Genomic DNA, 25,340 nt, shown 5'->3' on the forward strand with positions numbered 1-25,340 from the left:
TTTTCACAACCCCTTCTCGTGTTTTTGAAGACTGTGTGATCAAAAGGAAAGAAGCATCTTCCTCCTTCTCAGTTGCCACAACTGCAATAAGGAGTTTTTTGAAAAAAACCTCACCCAGCCCATGTGGTTGGTCCCATGACAGCAAGGGGAATTAATGTTTTTCTACAGAGACATACTGTGTAGGGGACCCTTAGGCAGGCTTTTCGACATCAGGGCAGTACAGCATTACTGGTATCTGCAGTATCCATGAGGAACCCAAAGATTTTCTTAAGGGAGATTTACAGGAGCTGGACTGGACATGAGGAAGCAGGGAATGATGCACGTTCTCCCCACACTTTTCTCCTACAAATTCCCAGATTGTGGAAAGGATCTACATGTAAAAGGACTTATTAATGCGGAAATCAGAGGACTGTTGCTAACTGTAGTTACAACAACAGCTGTAACTGTTAAATAATGTTACTTAACGTGTTCTGTTCAGTGCCTTTTCCTGACTTCTTTGCTTAGCACCAAAGTAATTACATTTGAGATCAAGAAATTTTGTCTTTTAGCATTTGAGGAGATACATAACCAGCAGTGAGGAGGTCAGGGCTGGGATTTTCTTTTATTCAGGTGGAAAGTTGATGCTTCTTGCATAATGAAAATTTTAAGTCTTGGCTGCAAATTATTACCAGTTTTGAAATTTCTTCCTCTTCAGAAAGATCATGATAATACAGCTCAACTTTCTAGTCACCGCTACTTGGACTCATTTTCTCCACCCTCATCATCAACTCATCCTGGCCCTCACTGGTGCAGTTTATAAACAATGCAGTATTAGTTCCTCTTTGTCCTTCCTTTCTTCTTCTTTTTCATATAAAAAGAAGATTAATTCCATTTATATGACTACCTGCTGTTTGCCCTAAATATCTTAACAGCCACTCCTTGCTTCAGTACTCCTTTGCAGCCTGTAGCAAAGCAAACTTTTCCTTGCAGTTGTACTTAAATACCTACAATGTAGCAATGTAGTGATCCTCCAGTTATACTATAATATAACATGCCGTAAAGGCAACTGTATGATTTTGATTCTTACAATCCCAAATAGGCAAATTAGTGTTGTTAGTATTAGAATATTATCACCAATTCAATGACTTAATAACTAAGGAATTTAGATTTGGGGAATAGTGTTTAGCTTTCAGTGTTAACCTTACAAAAAGTAACCACCTTGAAATCTGCTCAATTGACACTGACCTCCAACAGACAGGAAGAATATCCAGCTATCTAACATCTGTCAGCCAGGAGAGAACACTGTGTACATGAAACATAATTGTCTTCATGATACCATCTCCATGTTTTCATAAACAAATACGGTTTAACAGTACATTTGAAATCATGTAGAAGGTTAACAAAAAACTTACCACATACATAAGTGACTAATGATCTTGACTTTAAAGTTGAAAAACAAATCCGTGGTTTTGAGAAGGCCTGAAAGCATTTGCGGTTTCCTTCACTGTTTTGTAAGAGACACTTCATGTAATAGGTTTAAACTGGCCATATTTGGTATTCACTTGGCCCTCATCTGTTTTGTTCTGTCTGCATTCTGATAAAATAGCATGCTTGGAATTATGATTAGGGTGTTCATTCTTTCAGGCATTTTCTTAATTGTTGAAATATGTCTGAGCTACTTATATTTAAATTAAAGTATTTCCATTTGTGATTTAGTGGAGCAGCCACTACTTTACTGGATATTATTAAGACTGATTTCCATAGAACGCCCTTTTTACTACCCATTGTTAATTACACATGCAGCTGGAAGGGAGAGTTCTATATTGTACACTCTTTATAGATTAAATTCTTGGTACAAATCACATACAAGAAGATATGTCAGAAGTTTTGTAGAATAACTGATACTTAAGAACTGGGAAGAATTTTTTTAAAAAGATAGTGGCAATCTTAAAGCTTAAATGTTTTTTACCCTTCATACCTTAAGGTCTAGGTGAGCCACATATTTTATAACCATGTTAAAAGCAGTCATAAAATAATCCCAGTTGGTTTCTTCTCCCTTATGAAGTTAGCAGCATAATAAAATATACAGATTTCTTCAGATGTGCATTCAATACATAGCAAGATTTATTGCTGTAGTCTGGGTCAGATTCTGTTCTCAGCCATTCCACTGTAAAAGTGAAAAAAACCAACTGAAATAATTGACTGAGTAAATCGCAACCTCTTTGAATTTTTTTCTATGTCAAGGGATATACTCCGCACTTGTACTGCATTACTGAAAACACAGTTTGTTTATTAACACAAGAACCAGCAGCACGAATTTGAGAAGGAGTGTTTTCCTGTTTATCCCTATTTATCTAGTTTGTCATCCTTTACAATGCATTTGAGGTATAGCAACAAGGGCTGGACAGACATTCATTATTTTCCATCTTTAACCATGTAACATTGATTAGATGTATTCTGACATGCTGAAACTTGAAGTGTTATTTTGGGTAATGGAGAACCCATGATTTGCTAGTTGAGACTACAGTGCTCTCTGGAATGACAAAGCTATGTGCAGATATGTCTGTCTGCAAGTTGAATACACCATTTTAGGAGTTTATTCTATTCTTGATACTGAACAGCATATACATCAGTGGGAGTTCTGGATAGGTATCCAGGGGAGGGTGAGCACCTATGGCGGTGTAATGTCAAAGCTGTATTACGATGCTGCTGAAAGGCCAAGTGACAAGGAAAGCAGAGTGAGAATGGATCTGACTCTCCAAAGTGAAATTCTAAGCCTGTTTTTACATGATGGTCCCAGCAATTGTTCTGAGTGTTCAAGGATTCTGGCCCCCTTGCTCAGCTGGGCAGAATGCAAACCAAGAGGAAATCTTGTTGCTTTCTGCAACACCGGCTGAATGCATTTCAATGGGCTGGAGTGTCACTTGTGATTTATTGCCCATTTTTGTTCTTTTATGTGTTATATTTGTCATTTTTGCAGTGACAGTTTCATCTATAAAACAGTATAGTTACAAGGAAATGCTAAGAGGATACAGGAGTGCCATGGGAGCTACTGTTTCCTTTTCTCCTTTTTTTTTCCTAGTACATTACAGAGTCAAATGTCAGGTTTTCTGCTTTTAAGACAGTGCAGCCAAAGCATCTAGGATTTTAAGCATAAGTACATTTTCCACAGAGCACCTGAAGAAGAGGTGAGGTTAAGACAAAGAGGGCCTAAAAATAATGCTGATAACAATTCACAAATGCTGGAATAACCCATAATATAAATATAAGCCCTTTCCAGCTGTAGACAATAGAGAAGCTGAGCTTATTAGAAGTCAGTTACCAGTGTGATTCTGTTGCAATATTAAGTACTCCAGTTCATGTTTTACAATAATAAGAATTCCTACAAGGTTTTCTGAAAATGAATTAGCAGCCTTAGCTTTGAATGTGTTCAAGTCATTGTAGAAAAACCAGAGGCTTTGATCAGGGGTTCATGGCCTCCTCCCATTCAGCTTCTCTTACTCTGAACAGGTTGGGTTGGGGACAGTAGGACCTTTGCAGCTCTCCTGCATAAACAGTAGGGAGGATAAAAGCGGTTCTGTTCTGGCCATTGATGCTTATGGTTGGCCAAGGAGGTATAGGTCGTCAGCTACCCTGGCACTGTATTACCAGAGCCAGCGGTGTTACAGACGTGGGATGGGAACCGCTGGAGAAGATCCCGTGACCTAGGAGAAAGTATCAATCTTCCCCTATGCTTTAGGAGGGACAAGTAGCTTAATTAGGTATGTTTTTCACTCTAGAAACCACGTGGCTTTTATCCAGAGGAGTTAAAAAGTTGGTTGCTACAGAGTTAATAGCCAGTCGTTGCAGGAGCTCTGTTACATCCCTCAAGTACACAACTGATTTGGAAACCTGAGTGTTCCAGTCCATAGCAGAGAGAAGAATATGATTCCAAGTGTCAGCATCAAATATCTCTTTCGTGAAGAGAGTGAAACAAAATTTAACTTAAGCCACTAAAGATGAGTGGTTCATTCTAGCTTGAAAAATGATCTATGTGATCTTAATATAAGGATATCTGTGAGGCTGGTTGAGGTTGGACTGAGGGAAGGGCACTTTCCTTAATCTCATTACAGAGAGTGGAAACATAAAACCCAGTCATGAGAATAACAACGTGAATGAACTGACCAGGATAAATTCTTAACAAACTGAAGGATTCTCTGCCATCTGTGTACTACTGGTCAGTATCACATCTAATCCAAAATATTTCAAAATCAGAAAACTACAGAGAAGCAGAAAATATAAAACAAAGCAAAAATACCAGTAGGTAATTTTTAGAGCATTGTTCTATGTCATATAGTGTGTTATTTAATTTCTGCATTAAAAATTATTCCTCTGATTTTTAAATCCAAAGCAGAACATGTTTTGCATGTACCACAATGAAAAATTAAGGACAGACAAGGCAAGACAGAGAAACTCAGATATAATTAGTAACTAAAAAAGCCTGTGAATTTCAATGTTTCCCATCTGTAGTTATTGACTGTTTTCATAAAATGCTAAGCAATTAGAATTTTAATTTGAAGGAAAATGTGGGAACAGTTGTGGGTAAAATAACCTGTACTTCTTAGGAACTGCAAATCTGGTGTTTGTATCACTGGAGAGTTTAACAAATGTGTAATGCAATATTACATGGATTACATCTGTGTTAATGTATAGGTGAACATTAAAACGTGTTACGGTTAGTGTAGTACAGCAAAGAGGAGAGTAATACTGTCGGCTTTAATCAAAAGACAGAACATACTACCTTGGGAAAAATAATGTTTCAGCAATTCACTCAGGTTAGATTCCTTGAAATAACTGAAATCTTAATAAATATCCAAGCTGCATTTGTCTGCTTGGAGTAATAGCTCAACACTATGCAAGCCATGACTGTAGTTATAGATGGGGTTTTAACACCTGCTTCTCCAGGCATTGTATTGAAAATGTCCTTTTCTGCAGTAATGGCAGCTTGACTGCAAGAGCCAATAGTCTTAGAGCTCTGGGAAAGACACTCAGGTACATGTGTACATTCTCAAGTCTTCCTGAAACTTTGAAGTTTCATTTCCTTCTCTTCATCTGATTTTCTGTTATTGCTGACCACTGGGAAGCTTTTGTGTAAACAGAAAACTCCCATGCAAATGAAAGTTGAGTCACAGTTTTGCATAAAAGTGAGTGCAGGTTGCGTCTCACATAGCTTCAAGCCGACGAGAGGGGAAATACAGTCATTTCAGCTTCTGTTTTGTCTTTTAAGTTCACATTGGAAACACAAAGGGAAACAGAGGAAAAATGGCAAATTGTCATTGGTCAGAAGCAAACAAATTAGTCCTGAAACCTTTTTGAAGGAAAATGGTTATATTTTGCACTTTTCAGTACGCTGTCATTGAATAACACAGCTTCTGGTTATGAGTAAATGTGCCAATAATTAAAAGCTATATGAAAGGAACTGATGACAAAAATGGCTATTTAAGGCATTCTTAATCAAATAGGACAGATGGAGATTTTTCTGTAACCCCTAAAACCTACAGGAAATATATGAAAAATGAAACGTAAATCAGTGATAACCATTCAGGGGAGGCCTAGTCTATTCTTGTCCCTGTACTAGAATCTTGGTTCATCTAACATTGCTTCAGTTTGGACAGGTTTTTTATTGTCAATACTGTAAATGCTTCTGAAGTGTGAACAAAAGAATTGCTGCACTGTATTGGCACAAAGACAGATTTAGAATTCTGTGGAATTATTTTTTTCCTTTCTTGTGCTGATTCTCCTTTCCAGTTCTTCTAGCCAACCTTCCTGCCTCAAAACAGTGTGGACTCTGGGAATGCTTTAAAAAAAAGTTTAATGTCTTTTTTTTCTGGATTTTATAAAATGTATTACAAATATATTTTTACCTTTCTCTGTGCATCATTGCATGCATAATTCCATTTATCTTTGAGTAGAATGAGCTATGTTATGCTTTCCTTCAAGAAAAGAGGTAGGCAGTGAGTAATGATAAGTAAATTCTGACAGTGTGATTGCTTTTGAAGGATTTCTGAAGAACCCTTCATAAGGGGTACAATGTGGAGGGAAGCTGGTAGTGGAAATCACTAGGAATGTCAGCCTCATCTATGCGCCAGTGGCAGCATAGGCCAAAAAATGCATGGGTGTGCAGACCTACCACTGAGATTCCTCTGCTACATTGTCCGTCTGCCCCACCCCTCCTTCCTCCTGATGGCAAAGTAACCAGGTCTTCACTGACTTCCCATCTGGAACTGTTCGTTAGTGTTCCTGTAAGTAAATCCTCAGTGTCAGCAAGATCAGAAGATAGACAGTACCTCCCTCACCCCGCTACTTCCTACCCGTAGCTTCAGGTTACTCGGTTCCCGTGGTGGATGTGATCCCTTGCGTTCATGGATGGAAAATAAAGCAGTTGTGTTTGTTCATGCCAAGAACATCTAGTTCTGTAGCTGAGTTTCACCGTGAGTAGGTCAGCTCCAGAAAAATTACTCTGACCTGATTTCACATCTTCCCTGCCTGGTGGAGGCTAACTTAGTACTAGCAAAACCACATTTTACATCCCCTAAAGGGGGAAGAGTCCTCTTCAGGCTTCAAATTCACACTTTTCTTACTTGTAGAAGATAGGGCTGCAACTCATATTGGAAATCATATTGACCTTTGCTGTGTTTGGGTAGTCAGAGAGCAGTTTGGTAAAGAAGCCCAGTTTCTTCTTTCCATAGTAGTCAGAAGAAGCTTTCATCTTTTATTTCCAAGGCAGGGTCTGTCTTTCAAATATGCTGCCATGACCTTTCCCTTTGTTGACACAGAGGTCTGTGATGTGCTCCATTGTGGCTGCTTCTTTGGCCACACAGAGTGAGTACTTGATAAATATGTACTTTTTTCTTCATAAAATAGACGACAGTGTGTGGGGGTACCTTTTAGAGCCATTTGAAAGCTTAAGGTTCCAAAGACTTTGTATTTTTCCCTTAGGAAATTATTTATTTCCAAGAAGGAGATCACACTGTGCCTGTGTATTCTAGACTTGTTGCTAATTTCTGGTTGTGGCGTAGCTGTTGAGTATCCCTTCAACATCCCTTAATGATCTCAGTGCTATGAAGGTGTGAGGATTTACACTTTCTTTCTTCCAGCATGAGTGAGGGCTTCCAACCCTCAGTGGGAGCCAGTGGGCACTTGCGTGTCCACTGGAGAGGAAAATTTTAATGAATTTTAATTATTTAATTTTCCTTGATTAAGAGAAAAGGGAAAAAGAGCTATCAGAAAGGTTGGTGGTTTTGTTGCAAAGGAGCAAATGAGTTGTTTGTTTATCAGGTCTTGCTTGTTTTCTTGTAAGTTTTTTTCTTAAAAAAAAACAGTCTTCAGAAAAATCCAGTCTTAGGACTCTGGATTAAAATCCTGTTAAAAAATAGATTGTGATGAGACCAAAAGATATGTGTCAAACTGAGAACTTTATTTGTTTTAGGCATGTTTTGTAAAGAATGTTATTATTCCTGACAACCAGAAACACAGATGTTTAACAAAAAAAGTCTTTTTGCTCACATGCACCAACATGAATCATCCACCAGTGAGAGATACAGTTCATTTAATAGTCAGTTAAATGAGTCATATTCATCAGTGGAGTAGTTCTTTGCATTTCTTTTCATGCAGTTCTTTGTCGCTTATATTTACATTTTTGTAAAGAATGTCACAAACAAAATTAATAATTCATAATTATTGTTACACAGTGGAGCCTTATTTTGATGGTCCTTTCCTAGCATAGATCTTTTAACAATGCTGGTTTTTCCTGCATTTAAAAATCAGCATGATTGTCTTATGGAAGTACAGAAATCTTTTTTTAGGAAAGGAAGATCTATTCACAGCAATAGGTATTGTACCGATGCTTATAAATTACAGAGAAGATATTGTCCTGCTAAAGTATAAATGCTATTTGCCCTCTTTCCAAGACATTTGAAAAGTAGATTTATTGAGCACTAACACTTATAGGATGGAAAATCAGGATACATCGATTTCAACTCTTAAATGGCTCCTGTGCTCAGCAAAACAGAAAGAAAACACAATCCCTGCCCCATGGAAAAAGCAGTTTATACATGAACTTTTGCAAAAGACACCAGGAACAGAAAGGGGAAAATCCTGTAAAAAGAGAAGTAAAGCGGACCCTACTCTGCGGTATTTACAAAGCTAATACATTCAAGGCATGGCTAGAGAGAGAAAACTGAAAAAATACTGATCAAAACCACCTTCTGTCACAAATTACGCCCTGCCCAACAACACCTTGTAACTTCTACCATATGGAAAAAAAAAAAAAGGAGTGCAGTTTTGAAAGAGAACTAGGAGCACTGATTTGAAAGCTAACAATGAGGAAGGGGAGGGAGAACTTTCTCCCTTAGCTGGAGTTCTACCAGGAGTAATAAAACAAAGACTTTGTTAGAAGAATACATGCTGGCTAGCAGATGAGGACCAAATGCCAGTTACTTACAGTATAAACAGACTAGCCAGGGTGGTAATTCATTTCATCTACAGATCCGTATGTGTTTTGGGTCTTCTCCAAGACAGTCACAAATCCTGGCATCTGGAATGAACTTGAAACTCAAATAAAAAGCATGCTGGGCTGGCTTGTCTTTTCATAACACCAGTAATGCTGCTGCAGAGTTAAAAATGAGGGTACAGTTTTCTGCAGTCATGAGGGATACGGGGGTAGAAATGCTGAGGAAACTTCCGGAGGAAACAACATTTTTCACTACTGCCCCATTCAGGTGTACTTTGCAGTCTGTAATATAGGATTGGAATATCCTAATTGGAATTAATCATTTGACATTTGTAAGAAGGGCCTACCTCTGTGGAGCACCTCTTTTCATACCAGTAGCACAGGCATATTTGTGTACTTCCTTATTTTGTCACACTGCATTTTAACCCAGCCTTTTATTTTTGGCACCTCTGTTTTTCCTACCTTTATGTTCATGAACCTTTATGTTTCTTCCTTCCTTGGAACACCCTAATCAACATCGTCCATAAAAACATTACTCTGTCCCTCAAACCACTATTGAAGATCTGTTTCTACTGTGTTACTAACTGGTAATGCTGAGTGATACCAGCTAGCTGTAAGAGCAGGAAAGAGAGAAGTGTTCATTTATTTGGGTGTTGTAAATGCATTTTCATACGGGTATTTGCCGGTTGCTACACCTGCCTATTATGACCTAGCTCAGCTAGCTAGTATGCTTCTGGTGGCACGGGTTGCTTAGCTGTGTGCTCGCACTGTTCTTAGCACAGTGGAGCTCCCAGTCTGATTCAGAGCTTCTAGATCCTACTATCATACAAATAATAGAAAGTAATAATGATAGTAGCCATTGTCATTTGTATTGTCGTTGGAGAGCGTGGGCAGTCTTTAAAGCCAAATTCTCTGATCTTTTCAGTCTTCTTACTTTGTGGCAGGGACAATAGAATCCTAGTTATGGGTGTTCCAAGGAAGCAAAACACCTCTCTCTCTCCCTTCTGCCTCGTGTCATTTTGCATGATTTCTACCACCTGATCACAGTGCAGCAATCACACAGAGGTATAATGTTTCATTTTCCTGACTCTGTGAAATAAGTTAAAAGCAGGTGCTGAGATGAGATAGTTGAATCGCACTGCCTGCATAAAAAAAACATAAATCATAGGCTAGTTACTAACACAGCAAGTTAGTCTCAAGTTTGACTGGAAACTGGGATGATCTGGACTAACTGTATTATTACTTTAAAGCCTTGTAAGGTTAGCCATCACATCAGTCACTGGAACACCTGTGAATGAAATACAGTTGGAAAGGCTTGCAAGTGACTTATCAAGCAAGGACCTTTTGAGAGCTTAAAGCTGCAGAAAGGAAGTAAAAAGGGCAGCAACGATGGTCAACCTTGAGTGGGAGAAATAAAATGAAACCAGTCTAGTTAATGAAAGGAAAGGATTATTTGTTGACTCAAATAGGAGAAATGTCTGGATTTTTTAAAGATCGCTTTAGACAAAACAATCTATAGCCAGTTTTTAGTACTAACAGATCTAATCTTACTCCTTTCTTTGAAAGTGTAACTAGGAGCTCCTAGGCTGTTGAGCCAGGGTTATCTTATTGGTCATTCTTTTCTGTACAGTGGTCAGTCATTTCTAACTACATTTTTTTGGAAGGGACTAATAAACATTGAAAAGCAAGCCCAAATTTTGTTCATTTACAAAGAGGGAAGGAGAGAGAGTTTTTGTTCAACTTGGTAGAGGTCCATTTCTTTTACTGAAGAATATTTTCCTTGGTTTTGAAAAACAAGGTAATGCTTGCATGTAAGTTAAAAGAATACTGTTTTGCTTGGCTAGTTCATTCAGCAAATAGTCTTAGCTTCCACTGTAATGAGGAATAGTTCTTCTTAAACTTTTTTATCTATAAACTACCTACAGGACATTGTTGTTTATGAAATTTTGGGGTTGATAAATAACATGGCACTTGTGCCTTCTGAGTGAGAAAGGAAAGGGAAATTCTATACCTGAGGAGGTAGCAGAACCATTTACCAAAAAGCACAAATTATTCCAATAATACTAATGCCAGACCTGTATATCTCTGATGAGAACTAGAAAAGCTTCAAAAAGGAGACTTTTTTTTACCCAGTCTTCTAACCCATGGTACTGAAATAGAAGTTTCACTGCATGAAATAATTTAAGAATTCACAGTATGGCAGAGACTAAATATTAGCAACTATCATTCACTTCTCAATCTGAAGAGGAGGTAAGATGCCAAGAAGTGGCCGAGTAATCACTAAACTTCAGAAAAAGGAGATTCCAATGTTAAGAAAAAATTAATGGAATAGGTCTGAGAGTAAAAAATAAGTGAAATAAAATCTTTATATGTTTCATGGATACTACTTAAAAATATTATCACTGGGTCTTGCAAAGTACTGAACAAAATGGGACCCATGAGGAAAAGCCATAAATCAGGCCAGCTGACTGCCATTTTTTCTAAGTGAAGGGAAAAAAAAGATATTTCACATTTCAAGTGCTGCTGTAGGGAAAGCCACAAAGAATGAGCAGTAAATAAGTAAAAGGAAAATCGAAATCACTGATATTAATTAGAAAAGTAAATAACTAAGGGTATGGAACCAAACAGTGTTGCTGCCTTCCACTTTATTCAGCGCAGGAAGCCTGTGGAAAAACTTTGCTGGGTTTTGTGGTACCTTGGGGTTTATCTGTAAGTGTATCTCTGGTTTTCACTTCTGGCAGGAAGCACTCTAGTTTGTTCTCGTCAGGTAAGGACTTTCCAAAGTCAGCACCTTAGTTCTTTTTAAACGGGCAGGAAATATTTCCTTGTCCTTTTACTTTCTGAGCAGCTCCCTTGAGCTGTTCTGCACTCTTTACTGACCTATTACCTTTCTAAAGGTGGACCACAGTGTATGTGTCAGTTTGGCCTTGAATTCTTCTAACTCCATTAGCCCAGACAGTCACAACAAGAAAACAGAAGTGAGCTTACTGTGCAAGGTTTAAAGTCAGGCTTCCTGTGTGCAAGGGTAGAACCAAAAGCTTAAAGGTAAAATGAACAAAAAAAAAAACCCAAATAAGTCATTAGGTCCAGTGTTGTAAGGAAAATGCAGTGGGCTTAGCTCAGCTGTTGGAAACAATATGCTGTCTGTCATTAAAAACAGACTTTTTACTGGAGATATAGAACTCTACTAGTCTTGTAGCCATACATTTTTAAAGGCTCTAGGGTGATCAAGGAAATTAAAAATTACTGTCAGACAAACTGGTTAAAACAATAATAATAACTGGAATAAAACACCAGGGCTATAATGTCATGATACAATAGTGTACAGTTAACACTATTTCTGTAAAGAAAGATTACATTTCACTCAATTTTTTTCAGTATGTGTCAGTACAGCAGAATAAAAGAGAGACCGCACCATCATTTTTTTATACTTGGAATAGTAATTTTCCAAACTTGTCCTGAAAACATATAAACAAAACTAAAAGCACAAATTGACACTGCAGTTTATCGAGTGTCAAAATGAATTTCAGAACTACTGCCCCTAGATGCTTCGATCCCCTTACACACGGTTCACCTTTCTCCCCATGGTGCCGGTGCAATTGCCTGTGTGGCTATAGGTTAAAAGTCAGTTAAGAAGTAATTATGAGGTGAGAGACAAATATTACTCTGGATCAAAATCTACCTATCATGCAGAAACCAGAGAGAAGTAAACTGCCAGCTTTTATTGTAGATCACGCACTTAAGGTTTTCATATTATGTGCTGTACAGTGTGTTTGTTAAATACATGGAAGAGTCAGCGTTGAGGCAGCAGCTCTTGAGTGTGATGCTTGGTGATGTGGCTTAGCAGAATTCACACAGGACTCTGAAAAATTTCAGCAGGACAAAAGCAAATTGAATAAAGAGGTAGTGCCAACTCAAATTTCAGTCTTGATAAATGCTATATAGTGTTCAGCAGAGGTAAATTTGAATTACTTTTAACTCATAAAGGGTTCAGAATTGAGCACTGCACTAAAGAAAGGGATGCAGGTTTCACTATAAACAAGGGGCTAGTTGTTTGTGTCCATCTGATGTTGAAATACAACCAAACAGAATGCTAAGGGGGATAAAGAATGGAGTAGGACACACCAATTTTTAAAAATCCTGGTGTAGAAAAAATGAGGTATGTTAAAGGAATAAACAGTATTAAATAAAATGAAGAAAGTTGATCCAGCTTTTCTAATACTAAAAGACTCAAGGGATGCTCAAGAAAGGTGAAAGGTGGCAAATTTGCTTCATATACCTGAGTGGATTTTTGAACCCACAGACACCAAGAAAGGAGCAAGACTCTATCAGGGAATGCATGAGAATCTGAATGGAACTAAAGGAGAGCTGACATAATGCCAATATTTGGGGTTTTATAATAATTAATGATAGGAGTTTTAAAACGGCATGCCAAACATCATGCTTACTGTTTAAGACAATCTCTGAGTCAGGCTGAGTCCATCATGGTGGGAAGCTTCATTCTATTTTTAACTCGGGGTGACATTATATGCACTTTTCTTAGACAGTTCGGGATGATCCCTCAACTGAATAATCAACAGATGATGCAATATGGGAGTTTCAGTGTCCTGATGTTAGGCTCTATATCTCTTCTTGCTTAGGCTTTCTTTGGAGAATTTGCAATAGCAGTGAATTCCCCAGCTTGTCCATGACTCCCAGGACGGTAATGCTTTGTGTCATCGAAGGCATTTTGTGAAAGTTGCACTCCATGATATGCAGAAAATGTGTGTGCTCTGAATATGATTTTGATATTATTTCCTCTGCATAGTGTAAGTCTAGCTAGTTCCACTGAAGTGAGGAGCCTGTGCTATCAAAGAGAGAAATGACACTGAGATAAAACGCACTGGATAGTTGAGAGTTCTTTGTGAAAATGTAGCGATGCTGCCTTCACTTACTTTTAATGTGCAGTATTCATGATCCCAAAACTATGAGTGGAACTCGTAGTGAAAGGAATGAAACCGTAAGGCAGAATTTGTTTTCAGGAAGGCATTACCTATGAGTATTCCAGTAGGGTGAGGTAGCCTGAAGGAGATAATGAAGAGTATTCTTTGGAAGGAACCAGTCTTAGAAATTACCTCTAAAAAGATGCTGCTTGCTGTTGACTTTGCTTGCTTTCTTGCTTGGGTTTTAGATTGAAAAGAGGACTGTGAAGCCCTTATCACATCTTACCATTTGCATCATACTTGATGCACTGCTTCCTGTTTGCCAAGTTCAACTCAAATGCTGCCTATTGCACGAAAATACACGTCTTACAGCAATATAGAGTTTAACAAAATTCTTTATATATGGCACAAGGTTTATAATTGAAATTTATGCATCTGCATTGAAGAAAATGTAGAGCCAGATTCTGTTCCCTTTAACTCATATGAAGTAGAGAATTTTATTGATTTGGAATTGTATTGTTTAGTAGCAATGCAGTGTATCGCTGTTGAACTAGTATTCTGGTGGGACTGGGCACAGAGACAGGCAGGAGATCATGTTCTCTAACTTAGCACAAAGTACCATGGCCAGAATTTTTCGAAGAACCTGGTTCCTGCAGTTAGCTCTAGATATATTTTGATTAAAGGTTATCACCTTTTCTGGCAGCAATATGAATTGCCAGGTTTTCCTGGCATTCCTCCTAGTAAGGAGTTCTGAAGACGTAGGGCAAAAGTGTAACTGTGGGCACTCAGAAGTACTCACCATCTTAGAATATCCTGGTTTCACCTGAGAAGAAACATTTTCTTCTCAGAGAGGAAATATTTTCATTGTACTTTTCAGAAAATATCTCTGCATGTAAATTAATCACTAATTTGCTTTCTTTCTACAAAAAGGAGGGAAGAAACGAGTAAACGTAATTGATGCTTTCAAAATCCTCTGTAACCCAGATACTGAGATAAGAATGGGGTCTTAAAATATTACACTTCACTTAGGCTTTACTCTTCCTTCTCCCTTCCCAAAAAAGCTATACCAGGAAAGTGATCCATAAATCCCTGTGTCCACTTTATAGCATGGTGCCTCAAATGATGAATGCTGTCATGTTTTGATTAAAAAAAAATGGAAGTCCATAAAAAAAATAAAATCAGTTTAGTGAATTGAATGTTGCTTCCTTAAGATTTTTCATCCTGAACTCATTTAGTAGAGGAAATGGATATTTCATCAGACGTGGATTTGACGTTCCATCACATTATACAGTAAACAGTACAAACGATGTTATTTTTTTAAATGGAGAAGCTGGAAGAGCTAAGACAGTAGCTGCTGTAAGGCACTGGTTATCTCATTTAAACAGATATTAAATGTGGGTGCCAGTGGTGTGATCATCAGCTGCTTCCCACTTTGTGAATAAATTGCTTAGAAGGAGTCTTTTTGCCTACCAGATGTGACCTAGATTTAGATTTCCAAAGGCAAAAAAAAAAAAAAAAGTCTATTGTGTAAAAAACAATTGTGGGTAAAATGCATGGTAAATGAGCTTATCTCACTTTTCCAGGTGTTTAAGCTAATATGTTATGGAATTACAGCTTCATTTATGAAAAATAATTGAGGAATGTTCCAGCAAATCAAATCTGGATAAAGGCTTAGGTTAGTTATTGTGTTGTTAGCAAGTTTCTAAATGGCAGACAGAAAAGGGAGCCAGCACAGATAATAATAATATAGAAATTTGTGAATCTGTGAAGAGGCTCTTATAAAACAGTCAGGGCTGGCAGTGGTAACCCACCTGTGTTGTGGTCTTGCAGTATGTGGAATAATATGAAGAATTATATTCCTGTCAATGCATATGAAAGCAGGATTTTTTTCTTAGAAGATCAAGCTTGATATCTGTTGGCCCTGGATAAGACTAATGACATTAGTAGGTTAAATGTATAAACATCAAAAAAATAACATCCTTATTCTTTTTCTCTCTCCTCTTTTCCTTTTACTGATACCATAGGGGCTGCCACTCGAAAACCGGACCCAGAGCCTGAGAAGCAGACCGACCATACTGTTAAGATTGCTGGGGTCATTGCGGGCATCTTGCTGTTCGTCATTATATTTCTGGGGGTTGTGCTGGTAATGAAGAAAAGGTGAGCAATTCATACATGTTTTCTATGTACATACTCATATCACAGTATCTCCTACAACAGTTCTCAGTTTGATATTGGCTGAAGTATCCAGCCACCTGAGTGCCCTTTCCCACAGAATTTATGTACTAAAGTACTGCTCCCTCCCACCCCCAAAGCTTTGTTGGGTTTTTATAAAACCACAGTATCTGTTTCATCCCATAACATTTTCTTTGAATTAATGTTTGTGGCTTTGTTTTAGAAGAAAAACAACTCGAGGTTAATGATTCTAGCACTTTATGCATTAGTACTGCATGATGGACTCTAATAATGGAACAGTATCTCTGTCCTGAAAGTGTGAGTCTCCACTCTATTCAACAGCTCAGCTGAAAGTTACATGTAGTTTCATTCTTGAGTGTAAAAGAAATCCTCAAACAGGAGCTAGAGCTAAGGTAATTTGCGCTAAGAATGGCGTCTCAATTGTTCTGCATAAACTTCATTCCCTGAAAACAAATCAAAATGTTGCAGTAGTGTTGAATGTTTCCAAATGCTGGTTAAACACACACAGGCACTGAGATTGTTTTGCTTTGAATATAATTTGAAAACTGCTATGTTAGAAGTGTAAGGCTTTTAAACCTGGTTGCCCTTCTCAACACTGTAAATGGAAAAATAACAGAGGGAAAAATATCTCATAGCTAGGAAGGTGACATGGGTAAGAAAAAAATCCATGTGATGATAGAAGTCTAGATTGGGGGAAATTCATCAGCAAATAGAATTAAGGTTTTAGGTTGTATCCTGAGCAATGTGAGATTTGTAGCTGCAGAGGTGGGGTTGGAAATGTGTGAGAGCTGTGTAAAGGGGGTCATGAATTCTTCTTCCATATCTACCACAGTCTTCTTACTGTCCCATAACCCCTCACCTCCTTGCCATTCACCCTGTATTATCCCCTTTTCTTTGAGAGCAATCTTGGCCTCATTTTGCTCATCCTAACACTATGTGATTTAATTGTATGTTAACTAGTCTGGCAGGTCTGAGATAGTCCAAAACCCTGAGCTGCCTGAAATTCTTCCAGAATGTGAACAGTGAAGGTGCACAGCTAAGGAGGCAGCTGCCTGACAGTGCCTCAGGGCAGGCAACAGAAGTAGCTGCTTTCCGCTCTCCTTGAAGACAGCAGCAGGGCCATGAGTTAGAAGAGCTCTGTGCAGAGAAAGGTGAGCTGTGGCCAGGGCTGAGGGCTGGGTCAAGACAAGAGGTAGGTAAAGCAGTCAAAAGCTCCCATACAGAAGAGACTGAGAGTTAAGCCCCAGGGTAAGTCTGGCTGGGGCAATGAAATTAACCCGGTTACCAAATCTTCTCAGTAGAGTACAGCGTAGAGGAGTTAAAATCTGTTCTGACTTTGCAGTACTTTTTTTCTTCCCACTTCTGAATTCTTGTATCATTCATACTTTCAGTTTGAAGAGTTGAACTCCCAAACTCCTCCCTAGGGCCAGACACAGCACTTGGCATGCAGGGAGGAAGGCTTCTCACATTGTCTGGGCAATCCTTCTTCACACAATTCCTAACCAGCATTCATCACTCTCTCTCTTCCAGTTCTAAGCCTCTCCTTAAATGTTTGCACCAAAGGTAGAATATATTCACCCAAGGGAAACAAGGTCTTCTTAATCTTGAAGGGAGGGCATCGCAAAATGATCCAGATAGTTTCAAAGAAAATAAGGTGTCAGGGTCTCTGGCTAAATGGATGCTATACCAGCTCTAGCTTCATTCTCTAGGGAAAAGCTCTTTGATAATCTAATTGTTAGAGGCAGGAAGACTCGAATCCTAAGTGTTTGCATGTTAATGCAGAAGGATACTTGATTCCTTCTGTCTACCACAGCACAGTAATTATTATTCATAGTAGTTCTGTTGTTAGAAAAAAAGTGCATTATGTGAGCTTCTCTGGGGTTTGAAATAAATCTGCTTATGACAGAGATGAAACTATTGAAAGTACAAGTCCAGGAACTCTGCTACCAAATACATACAATTTCATTGTGTAGTACAGAAAGAATGATACCGATAACTTAAACATATCCCAGAATGATGCTGCAGCCTTGAACAAAACAAACTGTGAAATGAGTTGAAGTGAATATTAAAAAGCAAGAATGGTTCATCTGTGTAACAGGATGTGACTAGGCTTTAATGAGAGTTTCAGGAGGTAGGTATATTGTGTCCCAGACCCCTAAAGCAGATGCTGTAGCATAGAAGGTCTTGAATACAATTACGCTCATGGCTTAAGCAAAAGATGAACCGATTATTCAATAGATTGTTACTGGTGCATTAATTCACTACGCTGCTGAGAGCCCCTATGGTTTCACCTTGGTTCAGTTACTGTGTATACATTATGCATTTGAAGAAAATGTATAAATCATTCTGCAAGCTTAGTACAACTGTAGTGTTTCTGCAGTTTTATGATACTTTAGGTGCTACTTTGTGAAACAATCTTATCAAGCTAGAGTGTCGTTTGACTACTGCACTTGATCATTTTATTTCACTTACTTTATCAGGAGTTTTCCTGGAGTAAACATCTGAGTGAAAAATAAAATAGCACCTTGTAATTCAGTGGCACCTTTCCACGGAGAGCCACTTTCATCTCTGCACTCTTACATTCAGACTCTCTGGGCTGCAATGCTAGGTTTTACCATGCCGAGTCCATGTGCTCTGAAACTTGTCTTGCTTGGAGTTGCCTACAGCAATATCCCATTGACACTCCACTATCTCAAGGCGTATCCCAAGGCATATACTGTCTGTTATTCATTCTTTCATGGAAATGGGTCCATGTAGACTTGATCTCCAGATCTCTCCAGTACATCAAATTTACTTTGTCTCTGGGGCTTCACAGTGCATAATTAGCTTAATTTCAAACCATTTCTTTCCATTGTCAAGAGATCTGGAAAGCAGTTTTACTGTATGTGATAACCATGACTTTGTCCAACATATTCCTTTAATAGCCACCTCATTTCATCCAGCAACCATTCTTTGCTTGGTTGGTGCCAGGCACCACAGGTGTTCACAGATCAGCCTCTGACTTTTAATTCAGCAAGACCAACATTCAAAACAGTTTTCAGTGCAGCACAGACATGCTTTGGATATGGTCACTATGGACCATATCCAGTAGGTAGAGAAGTTCTGCAAGTATCAATAGTCATTAGGTATCATTATTAATTTCATTATATAGCAGTCTTCTGAAGTGGTTATATTATAAACAGAGAGATTAGGCAGCCTAACTATTCAGTGTACGGTATGGAGTCACTAGTGAGGGTAGGAACATCATGGACACTGAAACATTTTCTGTGTGGACACTCAGTCTTCGAGTAAAGCAAAGCAGGTTTGTATGCTTGTCACCTGGGTCAAGGGAAGACTCCTAGTGCTTTCTTGTTTTTCTCCCCACTTGGTTGTTTAGAGTTCTTTATCTGTTCTGTTCTATCTTTTCTTTATCCATTCAACCACATTCCTGCCTAAAGACGTCATGTAATGTAGACTAGGAACCTGCAAGCTATTCCTGATTCCAGTATGGTCATATCAATGAGATGAGTCTTCTTTGTGAAGTCAGAATAATGTCAGTAGGCTTTCCTCGCCTCAGTGTGCTCTGAATCTCTCACATAACAGGTAACACAAAGTTGGTGGAAACCAATACATGTGTTTCCACAGTATTGCTCCACAGTAAAGTGGATTTTTAATCTGATCCTGAATATTAAATCTCAGACAAGGCCCTTGATCTTTGCCAGTCTTTGATATACCTGCATAGGACTTTATAAAAAATGAAAAAAGCAGCAAGTTCACCTTTTGGTTAACTTAAAGTAGAGCAGTGAAAATGAGAGAACTGTTCCCACAACCTTTGTAAAAGTAATAGCAATTAAATCAAGACTTGGAAAAATCAGAACCTTACTGCTTTATTCTTTTCTCTTTTCCTTTTTTTTACTTTTATATTCTTTTTCAGAGAAGTTAAAAAAAATATGCAGAAATTGAGAAATCAGATTTATTGGTCCAAAGTTTGCTTAAAAGTATAAGCAGCTTTCAGGGAGCTGTTTCTTTTTGGGGCTGCCATCTTGCTGCTGCAGTGGGAGTGCAGTAAAGAAGTGGTTATTAAAATTTAGTTATATTGTCTTCTGCTTCAGTTGTGAAATGGAGTTTTTCTGATAATTGCATTTCTCCATAAAGAAGTTATTTTCTTTTGCCTATCTTTAGTTTCTGTTTTCAGCTGTCTCCATGCCCGAGTCTTCCAGTAGTTTCTAACGTATGTAATTGTGGCATCTGCTTAACTCAGAGACCCTGGTTTTCGGCAGTGGATAAGGAAGGCTTTTGCACTCGGTGCAATGCCGGGCTGAGAATGCATCGGCCCCCTTCCCTGAAAGCAAATCAGGCAGTTCAGTAATACACCTTTGCCAACAATTTCAAGCGGTTAGGATAGAAATTGGAGACAATAGGGCTGAAGGAAAATCAGACATCTCCCAGCGCTACCCCTGAGCCTTGTTTTTCCCTGTCGGCCAGCTACAGAAGAGAGACAGTGAAAGAAATCACTGTGGTAATTACACAGCTCCAGAAGATTTCCCTTCTAGTGGGACAATCCTCCTACAGCCAGCTGTGTTGGTTTTGATAAATTTTCTAGTGGGGCCTTATTCTACAGGTGGTATTTATGAAACTTATTTATGTCTTCAGTCCTGAAGGATATAAAAGTGCTTTATATTATCATTGCGCACAGAAAAAGTTTATTGACGTAAAATAGCCTCTCTAGTGAGAGGTGACTGAAAGCCATGCACAGAAGAAAATTTGGCCAAGGTTGGCCAACATCGTTTGGTCACTCTCTTTAACAGAAAAAGACTTTTCATACATAGAGAGAGTAAGTTTGTATATATTATGTAGGAAGTAAAATGGAACTTGTCCATACTTCTTGAAAAAGCTAAATCTTTTCAATCATGAATGGTGCTTTTGCATGTGGCCTGAGGACTTGCAAATCTAAAACTTTCCATTTCTGTAGGTCTTTAATTTATTTTTTTGCCCTTTTTTTTCAGTGTCTGGTATTCTTGAGAGTCAAAAACCACAGGGATCTTTATCAAGGACTTTCATATGGAAAATCTCACAACTGTAACAATATAAAAATAACTGGAGCTTGAGACTTTGATTTTTCTCATCTTATACAAATTTTTAATGGGGCATTTACACAAATTAAAGCTCCTGGATTTTCAGCATTTTTTCAATAAGGAATAATTTATCTCTATAACATATTTGGCAGAATTTTGCATATAAGTACCAGCAGTGCTTCACTGATTAATTGTATTTATTGTTGTTTTTCAAATTATTATACATCTTTTAGAAGTATGAGAACATTTGTACTAATTACTTTAAATCTCCGTCATGGCAACATATGGCAAGAACAGGGTTGGCAGTGTCCTGAGATTCTAAATGAAAGTGAGAGAATGAGTAATTCTGAAAAGACGGGCAGGGGGAGATACAATTACAGCTGAACCAGAAAACAACCCTTTGCTAATAGAGAAGGTAAGTTGATCTGCTTTGATAGGACCTGATCCTGTGCTCCTTACTGAAGGCAATGGGGTATGTGCTGGTGGAAGCAGCATATAACTTTTGCAGCTTTCCCCTTACTCTGTTCTTAGATACCTTTTAAAACTCAACTTTAACAGGTGTGCATTTTTGCAGATGTGCCACATGATTAAATATTCAGTATCTAGCCTCTTGTGTTTGAACAATACTGTTTGCATCAGAAAAACGGGAATAAAAACTGGGAATATTTCTAACGACATCTTCACACAAAGAAGATGAGAGGGAAAATTTGATGAAAGCCTCGTTTTCAAAGGGATGCCTGAAGCATGTAGCTAGAGGCAAGTTAACGTTAGAGTCCTTTGCAAGGCCTGTTTACATGTTTCCTCCGTAGTCAAAGGGCTGTGTGCATGTGCTGTAAAAATGACAAATGCCTACATGGTTCTTTTCAGTCTTTTATCTTACCCACATGTGAATGCTACTTGACGTTATGCCCAGAGATGTTTTAAGATCTCCAGCCTCTTTTTAATTGCAGTCAATATATGGAATTCGTTTAGGTTGGAACTTGCCCATTTTGGAGAGTTGCAGTCCGGCTTGTAGTGGGGCTCATAACTGAGGGAGGGAGAGATGTAAAGCAGAAGAGTGTGGCTGGAGGGCTCCTATACTTCGTGCTCATGCAGAGCATGTCTGGGTGGAGGATCTGGCTGTGCAAGAGACGATGCAGGAAAGACTGATTGGGTCCATATTTCTCAAGATGGTGGTACTAGGCCTCCAACTTTTTTCTTTGTGACATTCACGTGGGCAGAAATAACAGGGTTACAGGATCAGTTCTTATTTTTCCCTCTGCCACATGGGGAAATACCACCAAAATAATTCTAGCCAGCAAGGATAGCCTTTTTATTTGTGTGGCAATAAGTAATTTCTTTCTTCAGAATTTAAATGGTTATTAAAAGAGCTAATATTTTTAAAAAGCTCTGGCCATTGATTTTTCCCCTCTGGAACCAAGTTCTAGTCCTGTCAATGGCAGAATTGATTTCTTTAAGTAAAAGAAGAGATATCCAAAGATTCTGCAGTAGTTTGACAGGAAGAGAAGCCACTTAATACATGTTCTGAAATTCTGCATTGTTAAACTTCTAACACCGTGTTAGAAGGTCCATATCCTTATTCCTAATGCAGTTGAAGTGTAATCAGAGGTGTTTTATCTTTTTAATTGGGTGTGTTTGTGTGTGTAGTATATGCAGAGATAAATATACATTAAATATCTAACATTACTTAGATAGTAGGTCTGTTTTAAGGTGATTTGATTTAATAGTTGAAGATGCATTATATATTGCATTGCTTAAAGTTTTATGGAGATTGGATATGTCATCTCTCTTTCCAGACACGTTGCACGATATGCCCAGATATGCATTCTTGCTACCTTTCATTTGTGTCACCAGTTCTGGTCTCAGTTTCATCTTGATTTTTCATACATTAATATTTGGCTTTTCTTTCCTTCCATTTCATCTTTTCCACCACTGCCTAATCCTTCCACCATCATGGCAGAAGAAGCTATCACTCCTACACTTATTACCTGTAAGTAATTTCTTTGTCATCAGAGACACACTTTCTGCCATGTTGTTCCATGCATAAGTAGTGAATGCTAATGTTGAAAGTTCCTTTATAAAAACAAACTTTGTAAAAGTTGTACCAAGATAAAAACAACATGGTCAACAATGTAATGAAATATTTAGCTTTGTAGCAGTTTCTTATGCTTCATACTGTGCATTAGAGTCCTTTGAATATCATTATGTAACAAATTTTCTTAACTGAAAAGTAGCAGGTAAAAATAGTACTATCATGTCTCTGAGAAATTTTCATGCCTAAGTAACTATTTTTAGAATTTATTCAGTGGTTTCTTTCTCATTTGTTCTGTTGAGTATATAGCATTGGTTAGACACGTACAAGCATTTCCATTTGTTGCTGTGTACATATTGCTACTTTTTCATGAATAATGATCATGCATAGACATCATGAGTTACCATTACTGGAGTGAATTTCAAAGGAGAGAGCACTAAAAAATTAGGGCAAGATGAAGCGTAACTTTGCGTAAGTAATAACTTTTCATTTTGATACTGCTCGTAGTAATACCATTATATGATTCCTTATTTACCGAAGGCCTTTGTTTCGTTCCCTGCCTTCAGCAGGTGCTGAATGAGAAGGGTTCTTCTCTGAATTTAGCAAGTCCCTTTCTGAGGCTATTCACCTTTTCTCACTTTCCAGGTACACGGGGTACATGATAGTTCTTGGCAAAATATTAGGGCTCTTGCTTAGTCACGAAATGAAATGCATTTAAGCTTGTTTAATTTTGTCAGCCAGCAGCAAAAATCAGCTGTCCAGTAGATACCTGTCTTCTTTACAGCTCAGGTTTGAAAGTCATGGGAAGCTGGGAGATATTTTTATATAGTTACAGAAGATGGGCTGTTACTTGCATAGAACAGACTGTAGTACTAGTTTTCAGGTACGTATGGTAGTAGTATGCTCTTGAAAGGAACACGTTCCAGTAAAGCTTTTGTTTAAAAAAAATATTAAGTTTCTCATGTTCCTTTTTATTTGCTCCTCATACTTCTTAAATACATATTTTTTCAATTAATATTTTGAAAAAGCATCAAACATTCATTTATAGAATTTATGGAAAAATTAGTAAATGTTTGCTAACTTGACAACTTGGTAAGCAGAACCATGCTTCGACTGAATTAAAGCAACTTAAACCTCTTAGCTGAAATTCCCTAAGACTTCTGAATACGTTGAAACCTCTCATTTACTTGGTAATTCAGATTTCATATTACATTATTCGACACTTTACATGTAGTGCAATTTTTTTAAGCTGTTCTTTAAAGCACTGTGTTAATGCAAAGGTCAGAAAAAATTATCTCTTCCACCTATACAGTATTTCAAAATTTGTTTCTGTTCCCAAGATGAAAAGACCGTGTTTTCCATGAAATAGACCTTCAAAAAAAATTTCAGTTTGGGACCATTTAAACATTTTTTAAATGTCAAAAGAGTACAATATAGTAAGTCATATCCTATGTTGTTGCCATAATAAGTAAATATATTTAAATTAATATTTTAATATGATTCATGTCTCCAGGCTAAGTAAAAAAAATAATTGAAACAAATGAAACATTAAATGAAAAACTGTTTCATTATTCAAATAAATTGATTTATATCTTTTTTTCTCTTTTTCCACTGACAATGGAAAATATGTGAATTGAAATGTTTCTGTAAGTTTTACAAACAGGTTTTGTCCCCAGAATTGCAATCATAGAGACTGTTAATAGCGGATGGAATAGGGCTTCACTTAAGTATTTGGAATACTCTCACAGCAGCTTCAAGAAAAGATCGGTCTTTTTGTTAGTGTGATACAAATTCAGTAACTAGGTAGTTTGGGTACTTTAACTCTTCCAAAAGAAATTGTGTGATCTTGACCTTGTATCATTTTGCTCCCTGTCTGGTGAAAGAAGGGAAGTAAGACCCCTGAAAAGAGCAGACAAGATCAGACCCCAAAAGAGGAAATATTTTGGACCAAATTCTCCACCTGTTTACGCACCATGCAATTTCACTGAAATTGGTGGAAAACTTAGATGAATGCAGAATTCATTACAGTTTTATTTTTAGCTGAGGAAGTTGGTATGGATTATAAAATGTTCTATATTTTGAGAAACATAATTTGAAGTACTCTGCCATTGCTAATTTACCACTTCTATACTGAGTATCATATTCAAATTTACTGATTAGTTATTGTAAATGCAAGCTGTAACATCCAAGCGAGCATCTATGCACTGAAATAGTTACTATTGTCTTGTGTGCTGCTTTCCTTATGTGCTGTGGACTCCTCTTCCCTAGTAGACTGCAATCTCTGCCACTTCTAGATCCATCCGAAATTAAAATTAAAAAAGAAAAAATTGGCAGATGCCTGGAACTGCTGGTGAATCATCAGAGGTGGACGTACAGCTGTGCATATTTGGCAGAGAATTATTTCCGTTTTATCTTGTATTTACTAGTTAGCCAGTCAAGAGATGTTACAGAAAAGAAGTTGAGTACTGCTATTGAGAATTATACTTCTTTTTAATGGACTTAAGTGCCTCTGACAGCATCTTTCCTCCCACTCTTGCTTTCCTGAGAACTGGTGCATTTTTTACCTTTCACCTCAGTCAGGCAGCAGATGATTTTTTTTTTTTTCTGGCCGTAGTTAGTCCTGTTAGTTCTTTTGTTCTTAAGATTAGAGCAAATTTAATAGTGCTCAT

The 25,340-nt window shown here is 37.8% G+C and overlaps 1 protein-coding gene across 9 annotated transcripts in view; it reads left to right on the plus strand.

Moving 5' to 3' along the window:
* Positions 1-25,340, plus strand: part of PTPRM (protein tyrosine phosphatase receptor type M) — a 495,715-nt gene that overhangs the window by 319,798 nt on the left and 150,577 nt on the right. For 5 of the 9 annotated variants that reach the window (XM_064442976.1, XM_064442977.1, XM_064442980.1 and 2 more), the window contains one exon: positions 15,417-15,549. In XM_064442976.1, the coding sequence (XP_064299046.1) occupies positions 15,417-15,549 (133 nt within the window). Of the gene's footprint in view, positions 1-15,416; positions 15,550-22,599; positions 22,630-25,340 lie in introns of all 9 variants that reach the window. The other 4 variants (XM_064442974.1, XM_064442975.1, XM_064442979.1 and 1 more) reach the window with 1 other exon arrangement.

Source organism: Phalacrocorax carbo, chromosome 2, assembly GCF_963921805.1.
Source record: "Phalacrocorax carbo chromosome 2, bPhaCar2.1, whole genome shotgun sequence".
NCBI lineage: Eukaryota > Metazoa > Chordata > Aves > Suliformes > Phalacrocoracidae > Phalacrocorax > Phalacrocorax carbo.